The 7,979-nt window shown below is 51.3% G+C and overlaps 2 protein-coding genes across 3 annotated transcripts in view; one reads left to right on the top strand and one right to left on the bottom strand.

Moving 5' to 3' along the window:
- The window catches only part of TRAP1 (TNF receptor associated protein 1), a 67,921-nt gene extending 63,933 nt beyond the window's left edge, over positions 1-3,988 (top strand). For both annotated transcript variants that reach the window (XM_021719093.1, XM_008071121.1), the window contains 2 exons: positions 3,559-3,631; positions 3,781-3,988. In XM_021719093.1, coding sequence (XP_021574768.1) covers positions 3,559-3,631; positions 3,781-3,882 — 175 coding nt within the window. In that variant the 3' untranslated portion in view covers positions 3,883-3,988. The remainder of the gene's footprint in view (positions 1-3,558; positions 3,632-3,780) is intronic.
- Positions 3,989-4,219: 231 nt separating this feature from the next.
- On the bottom strand, positions 4,220-7,137 carry DNASE1 (deoxyribonuclease 1). The gene is made up of 8 exons (XM_008071120.1): positions 6,991-7,137; positions 6,527-6,615; positions 6,275-6,358; positions 5,749-5,864; positions 5,320-5,432; positions 5,092-5,246; positions 4,643-4,739; positions 4,220-4,273 (listed from the first exon to the last, which is right to left on the bottom strand). The coding sequence occupies exons 1-8, from the start codon at positions 7,135-7,137 to the stop codon at positions 4,220-4,222; spliced, it is 855 nt and encodes a 284-aa protein (XP_008069311.1).
- Between the last annotated feature and the right edge of the window lie 842 nt (positions 7,138-7,979).

Here is a 7,979-nt window from a genome sequence, read left to right as displayed (position 1 = left end):
TTTTTTTTTTTTTTGACGGTATTTTTTGTTTTGTTGCCCAGGCTGGCGTGCAGTTGCACAATCATGGCTCACTGCAGTAGCCTTGAATTCCTGGGATCAAGTGATCCTCCTCTGTTAGCCTCCTTGAGTAGCTGGGACAAGAAGTGTATACCACCACACCCAACCAGTTTTTAATTTTTTGTGAAGACAGGTCTTACTATGTTGTGTCAAACTCCTGGCCTCTAAGCAATCCTCCTGCCTCAGACTCCTAAAGTGCTGGGATTACAGGTGTGAGCTACCTGCCTGGCCTTATTTTTCTTAAAAGCTATTCTTTGGTGTGGCTTATTTAGTAGATATTTTAAAATTCATTTTCTGATTGTTGCTGTTGCATATAAAAAGTTTCTCTTTGTGGGGAAATTGATTTTGTATACAGCAATAATTTTTTTTTTTTGAGTTGGAGTCTCACTCTGTTGCCCAGGCTGGAGTGCAGTGACACACTCACGGCCACCCTGGTGTCAACCTGCTGGGCTCTGGCGATCCTTCTGCCTCAGCCTTCCAAGTAGCTGGAACTACAGGTACGCGCTATCACACCTGCCTTTTTCTTGTTGTTATTGTAGAGATGAAGTCTCGCCAAGTTGCCAGGCTGGTCTTAAACCCGTGGACTCAGGCAATCCACTCTCCTCGGCCTCCCAAAGTGCTGGGGTTATAGGCTGGGCCACCAAACCTGGCCAGCAATAATTTTTATTTTTTTATTTTTGAGTTGGAGTCTCACTCCGCCGCCCAGGCTGGAGGGCAGTGGCACGCTCCCGGCCACCGCAGCCTCGACCTGCTGGGCTCCAGTGATCCTTCCGCCTCAACTTTCCAAGTAGCTGGAACTACAGGTGTGAATCACCATGCCTGGCTAATATTTTGATTTGTTGTAGAGAAGAGGTCTCGCCAAGTTGCCCAGGCTGGTCTTGAACCCATGGGCTCAGGCAGTCCTCTCACCTTGGCCTTCCAAAATGCTGGGATTATAGGCGTGAGCCACTACGCCCAGCCCAGCAATAATTTTTAAATGAAATTACATAAACAAGTTACCAACAATGTTAGAAAATAGTAAAAAGAAAATCTAAATTCATAGCCTCATTCCCTACCAGTCAGTGTCATCTAATTGGTATTTTCTTTTTGACCTTTGTTTTATATTTATATAGCTTTTTTAAAATATAGTACATGTCTACTTTTTTTGTCACTTTAAAATCATAACTTTTTAAATTATAAAATACTGGGGGTAGGGGAGTTGCCTTTTCCATTTTCTGAGCCAGATTCCTCCACATGACTTTATGGGTGAGAACTGAATCGGCTTCGGGCTGGCAATGTCCACTGTGCACCTTGCAGCAGAGTGGGCGGGCCTGCAGGAGGCTTGTGCCTCCACCGTAGCAGCTGCATGAGGCAGACACTGAGTCACTTTAATTAGTTCTGGTGGCAAACTGGCTTTATAGATGGCCGTGCAGAAGTGCTCTTTTCGACTGCTGAAGGATTCCACTTTTAGCTGGGCATGGTGGCCCGTGCCTATTATCCCAGCACTTTGGGAGGATGAGGTGGGAGGATTGCTTGAGCCCAGGAGTTTGAGACCAGCCTGGGCAACATAGCAAGATCTCATCTCTACAGGAAAAAAAAACTAGTCAGCTGGGTGTGATGGTGTGCTCCTGTAGTCCCAGCTATTTGAAAGAAGGCTGAGGCAGGAGAATCACCTGAGCCCAGTAGGTCAAGGCTGGGTGAGCTGTGATTGTGGCACTGCACTCTAGCTTAGGCAACAGAGACCCCGACATAAAAGGGGGGGGGATTTTCCTCTCATCATTGCCCTGAATGCTGCTGTAGCTTTCTTCTGTGTCTCAGCAGAGATATCATGTGTGTTTTGGGGCAGATATGCCCGTGGGTTTCCTCTTGGTTGCACAAGAGGTAACTTTTGCTATGTAGTGGAGCCTTACCCTGCATTTTTCATTTAGCAGCATAGCTAAGAGACCTCCAAGTTGGTATATTAAGAATGTCCTCTTTTTTCCCAGCTACACAGATCCCATTATAAGGATGCACATTTAAAGTGTTTCCTCTTATAGGCAAAGTGAGGAAATGGAGTCGCTGAGCCTCTCTCGTATCATCACATGTGATTTTATAGACTCCAACTGTCCTCTGTGGAAGTTATACAAATGTACAGTTCCCAGCACCCTCAGTTTTATCAGACTTCTCGATTTTTGCCATTCTTACAAATGAAAATTTTTCTTATTAATGTTGATGTGTGTTTCCTATTAAATACTACATAGTCTTTTTCCCCATGCAGAAAAAAATTTTATGTAGTAAAATATCTTCTTTTCTTTTTGGCATCTGAGTTTATAGTTTGCTTGGAAAGATTGAAAACATTTCTTCCCTGTTTTCTTCTAGAATTGTGCTTTTAATTTTGATATTTAATTTTCGATCCCTCTGGAACTTACTTTGCTCTAAGGAAATCCTGGATGGCTAGCCATTCACTGTTGACTACATAATCTGTCTTCTCACTTATATCAGATGCTGTCTTTATCAGATACTCCGTTTCCATATATATCTGCGTATATTTTTGTATTTTTCACCTTGTTGCACTCAGCTGTTTGCCTGTCATGTTCCAGAACTAAACTGCTTTAATTATTAGAGCTTAATAATATGTTTCAACATCTGGGACTTTATTCCCCTCTTTTCTTGGCTGTTATTTCATGTTTATTTTTCTGTTTAAACTTAGATTGTTTAGGTATAAAAGAAATTTTAAAATATAAATTTATGAGTTAATTTAGGGAAAATTTCACCTTTATTATTTATGGTCTACTTTCCCAAGACCTAAGGCCTATCTTCATAAATTAAACTATCCTATTTTTTCTCTTTATAGTTTTAGTGTATGTTCATTTTGGAACTTGGCCACCTTACTTTACTGAATTTTATTTTATTTTTTTCTTTTTATAGAGATGAGGTCTTGTTATATTGCCCAGGCTGGTTTTGAATACCTGGACTCAAGTGATATGCCCGCCCAGCCTCCCAAAGTGCTGGGATTACAGGCATGAACCATTATGCCTGGTCTGCATTTTGGGTGTTTTTTTTTTTTTTGAGTTGACGTCTCACTCTGTCACCCAGGCTGGAGGGTAGTGGCACTCTCCTAGCCACCACAGCCTCGACCTGCTGGACTCCTGTGATCCTTCCTCCTCAGCCTTCCAAGTAACTGGAACTACAGGCACATGCTACCACACCCGGTTAATTTTTGATTTATTGTAGAGACGAGATCTCGCCAAGTTGCCCAGCAGTCCTCTCACTTCAGCCTCCCAAAGTGCTGGGATTACAGGCCGAGCCAGAGCCCGGCCTGCATTTTCTAATATTGAAACTTGACTGATTCTCTTGAGTTTTCTGGGTATATAATCATATTGTCTATAAGTGATCACTTAGATCTAATTTTTATATACCTTTTGAAAATATTCTGATAATCCCACCTCTCAAGAAGGTAACTGGAGCATGAAGGGAGAAACCCTGTGCTGGGTGGTGCCACCCAGTCCTGAGCAGCATCTTGTGGTGGTTTCTGTATTACAGGCACATGCTCATCAAGAAGCTCAGTCAGCTGAGAGAGCACGAGCCTGACCTGGCTCAGTTGCTGGTGGATCAGGTAAGAGGGTCAGACGCTGCTGGGTGGCCAGCTCTGTGAGCCTGCCTGCCTTGGGGGGCACTCCTTTAGAAAGAAAAAGCTCTCCCCTGATGTCCCTCTGCATTCTGGGTCCCCCACCCTCCTGATGCAGCTTCCATCCTGCCTTCCAGATATATGAGAACGCCATGATAGCAGCTGGGCTTGTTGATGACCCCAGGCCGATGGTGAGCCGCCTGAACGACCTTCTTGTCAAGGCCCTGGAGAAGCACTGATGGTCAAGTACCCCAGGCAAGGGGAGGAAGGACAGGCACCACAGATGAGAACCCTACCTGCTTGAGCTTTATTTGCATAAATTAAAGTGTATTAATTTATGTGCTAGACTTTTTGTCCAGGCTCTGAGGAGGTGGGGACTGTGGCGAGCAGCCCGTACTAACACTGGGAAGTAGGGAGATTGTGAAATGGCCCCACCCATCCTCTTCCTCCAGCTCGACCTGCCCTGGTGGCTGGGGAGGTGGGAGAGACTCCATCTCAGACTCCCGCACTGCATCACCCGCCTTCTCCAGGAGCAGCTTGCTGCCGTCGAGGGGCAAGCTTGCAGTGCTGCACGTGTCAGGCTCTTTTCAGCATCACCTCCACTGGGTAGTGGTCGCTGATGGCTTGGGCCTGTGGGGAAACATGCAGTGGGCATAGGGACTCGGCACTGCCCCGGAAGAAGGGAGGACTTGGCACCGAGGCATTAGTGCTGGGAATCCCAAGGGCAGTGGGTGGGGCTGAAGCCAGGCTGTTTGGCTCCTGCATCACGTGGCATGCTGCCAAGTCCACTGGAAAGGCCAGGAGGTAGAGGGAGCCTTTCAAGTCAGAGCCTAGACTTTCCCAGCCTAAAGACCGTCAGAGACTCAGGAGAAGGCCTGGCCTGGCTCATGTCAGTGTGTGGAGAAGCAGCAACCACGTCAGAATCATGGGCCTGGGTCTCGCCGAGGTCCTGTATCACTGTCCACGTCTGAGCTAAGCATGCAAGGGAAGGACACATACCAGTTGGCTGCTCAGGCCGTAAGCAGCCTGGAAGTCAAAGGGAGCAGCTGAGTCGGAAACAACGGCACCCTGGAGCAGATTTCCCGCAACCACGATCCTGAGAGGTGTTGGGACAGGAGAGAAGATTCTCCTTTCACCTGCTGCCCTGGCTGTGGGCCCACCTGGCTCTCCCAGGCTCAACCCCTGCTACTATGAGCTGAGGGATCTGGGACCTCCCCCACCTGTGACAGCTGAACCCAGTGCCAAGGCTACTCACACAGCCTGTACTCCCGGGATTTTCGGGAATGACAACTACATGAGAATGTAGGTTCTGCGTCTCCTTTCAACCTAAGTGGACCGACCATCAGGGTCAGTGTCCAGAGGGCCTGTTTCTGAAGCTGGACCTGCCAGTCAAGGCTGCTCACAGACACGCCCCTCCCATCCGCCCTGAGCCTGCCCAGCCCCCTCACCTGTCATAGGCACAGTGTGTGGATGTAGCTGTGGTGTCAGCGGTGTCAGGGATCAGCCACTGGAAGGCAGGGTTGGTACGCAGGCGGATGGATGGCCAGTGGGAGGGTGTCACATAACTGCAGCCGGCGTTGAAATCGCCCATCAACATGATGTCCTATCAGAACATCCAGTTGGCACAAGGACAAATGGAGGCCCCTGGAGCCCCCTGCCCCGGGAGGGCCTCATACCTCCATGCCCCACTTCTGCTGGACATCCAGGTAGACATCATACAGAGCATCGATCTCAGCCACTGCATCCATTGGGGCCGCGTGCAGGGGAACAATGGCAAACTCCCTCACCTCTGCAAAGACGGTAGTCGTGCTAAGGATGTGGTATGCAGAGTCCACCTTGTGGAGGCCTGGCCAGAGAGCACCTCAGAGGCCACACATGGACAGGGAAGGCTCAGTCATACTGTAGGCCTGGGATAAAGGATGGGAGACAGTGCCCCGGGGGTGGACGTTTACCAAGTAACTTCAATGTAAAACCTCCCTCTAGGGGCTGAGGGAGGTGGGCAGCATTCGATGCAGCTTCCCAGGTGTTCTGGGAGGGGCCTGGGGCCATAAACACCGATCCAAGACTCTACCTTGGCCCAGGCAGCCCAGGGCAGCAGCACTCACCAGTGAACGGGGAGGAGAACTTGACCACAGCAGGCTCTCTGCTGAAAGTGTCGTTTCCACAGGGCTCGCAGCCATCATCGTAGTAGTAGCTATCGAGGACTGATACCTGGTCGGGCCTGTGGAAAGCCAGGGAGAGGAGCTGACCTCAGCCTCCCCTCCCTGAGCTGCTCACGGGAGGTGGGCACCACGGCCTGGGCTGCACTCGGGCCCATGCAGGCTGGAGCACCAGCCACGTCCTGCCAGCCTCTCCACGGGCTGCGAGAGACCCCTGGGAGGGAGGACACGGCCGCTGGCCACCCGTCACCCCACTAGCCCTGAGGTCCTGAGGTGGTTTGGCTTCAGCCTGGACCTTGGCTCTGTGGCCTTGGTTTCTTGCCCCAGGACATGGCTTCCCCCGCTCTGCTGGGGCCTTCCCAGGTGAGGGATGGGCTGGCTTCCTGGCTGTCTAGACACCCCTCAGCCACGGGGTCTGTCCCCCCACATCTCGGTCCTTGTGGTCACAGGCCAGGTGGGCCCAAGATATTACCTGTACACAAAGAGGTAGCGCTCCTTGTAGCTGTTGCGTCCCAGTGGCTCACTGACCACGTAGTGATAGGTGTTTGGTGTGTCCCTGGATTGAAGGAACAAAAGGTCCCAGTCGGGACCACAGAGGGGACCCTCCAGCTGCTGACACCAGGGCTCTGCCCCCCACCCGTCACTTTCCCTGGGCCTGAATAAAGTGAGGCTGGGCCCTGTATGGGGTCGTCACCTCCCCTGGGACTCCGCCACTGTCACCCACTGATTGAGCTCGTCCAGCAGCTTTCCCACGGCCGTCAGGTGACTGTCTCTGACCTCTTGGACAAGGGCAATGTCGTAGCGACTCAGGATCTGAGGGGTGAGGCCACAGCGGTGCTGACCAGGCTGTGGCTGCCCAGGGGCAACCAGCTCTGCCTGTCCCCAGGTCCCCACAGGGCCATGACAGGAGCTGCAGCTACTGCTCCAAGGTATTTCTGTCATAGCCCAATGCTCTTGCCTGCATTCCTGCTGCCAGCCATGGGCAGCATGGCAAGGACAAGGACCCTGGGCCAGCAACCGGGGTCCTGTCCCACCCCTGAAAGATGAGGCTCTCGATGTCATTCAGATACTCAACAGTCTGGAGTCCCCAGCGCTGACCTGCCCACAACCCCAGGCCACTGGCCCAGCATTCCCTGGGCCCTTCTCTGGGGTTCCTCTGCCCTTGGGGACAGACCACCCTGGACTCACCTGTACAATGTAGCTGGAGAGGGTGGCATTGGACATCTTGGTCTCTCCAAATGTCCGGATGTTGAAGGCTGCGATCTTCAGAGAAAGGGCCACCTGCAACAGGCTGGCCAGGGCCAGCAGTGCACCCAGCAGTCTCTCGCCCCTCATCTTGGGAGAAGGTGGGCTGTAGAGACATGGGGGAAACGGGATGTCGCCCCTGCCACCCACACCCCAGCCTCCTGGAGCCCAGCTGGTGAGAGCTGGTAGAACCCACAGTCAGGGAGGTCCTGTCCGCAGGCCATGCTGAACACAGGAGACCTTCACAAGCCTTTCTCACAATATCCAGAGAGTCAGATGCCTGGTGCCAAGTCACACCTTCACCCACGTGAAATCTGCCCCATGACAGATGCCAGAGACCCCTGGGGCCCATGCTCACCGAAGAAGATGCCTTGTTCTCTGCTGGGGGACACAGCTCTGAGACTCCCTGCCTGGTCCAGGACCGGCCAGTCACCCAGAGTGATTCAGCCTGGCGCTCACCTGAGATGATGATGATAATATCCTCAGAGCCAATTCTGCCAAGAATCTGGAATATTCTTTGGCGTCAAGTTTTTCCTTTTGCTGCTTTAAGAAAAAAATTCATTTAGGAAGGGAGGTCTTTGAAGAGCACGGCTTGAAGCCTTGGCGGTGCTGCTGGGCTCAGGATCCTGCACTAGCAACGTGCAAGCTGCCCGGGGTTTTAAAGGTTCAGGCAGCCGTGACCTTCCTTGGGCACATGTGTGCCATCACCTGAGGGGGCAGAACAATGACACTGTGTAGCTTTCCATGCAGGTGGGTTGCTGGCATGTGCTTATTTCTGAAGGCACAGGTTCCTCACTGCTATAAAAACAGCAGCTGATAATCATGTTTACACTTGATTATAAAATGTCTAATAATAGGCTTTTGTGTCCCTCGCACGTGTGGCTACCCCAGCCCTCAGGCCCGGGATGGGCAGCAGGTGTACACAGGAGGGC

The sequence above is a fragment of the Carlito syrichta genome, unplaced genomic scaffold, assembly GCF_000164805.1.
Source record: "Carlito syrichta isolate Samal-C Ts95f unplaced genomic scaffold, Tarsius_syrichta-2.0.1 Scaffold314117, whole genome shotgun sequence".
In the NCBI taxonomy this organism is placed as follows: Eukaryota; Metazoa; Chordata; class Mammalia; order Primates; family Tarsiidae; genus Carlito; species Carlito syrichta.
The sequence above is the reverse complement of the archived record's forward strand: the minus strand, read 5'-3'. Positions and strand labels throughout refer to the sequence as shown.

Excerpts from the sequence above, each read along its gene's own strand:
- DNASE1 (XM_008071120.1), bottom strand. The coding sequence starts at position 7,137 with ATGAGGGGCGAGAGACTGCTGGGTGCACTGCTGGCCCTGGCCAGCCTG. Across the intron at positions 5,865-6,274 it reads CGCTACCTCTTTGTGTACAG|GCCCGACCAGGTATCAGTCC; the intron begins GTAATATCTTGG and ends GGCTTTCCACAG. Across the intron at positions 5,433-5,748 it reads GTTCTCCTCCCCGTTCACTG|AGGTGAGGGAGTTTGCCATT; the intron begins GTGAGTGCTGCT and ends CCGTCTTTGCAG.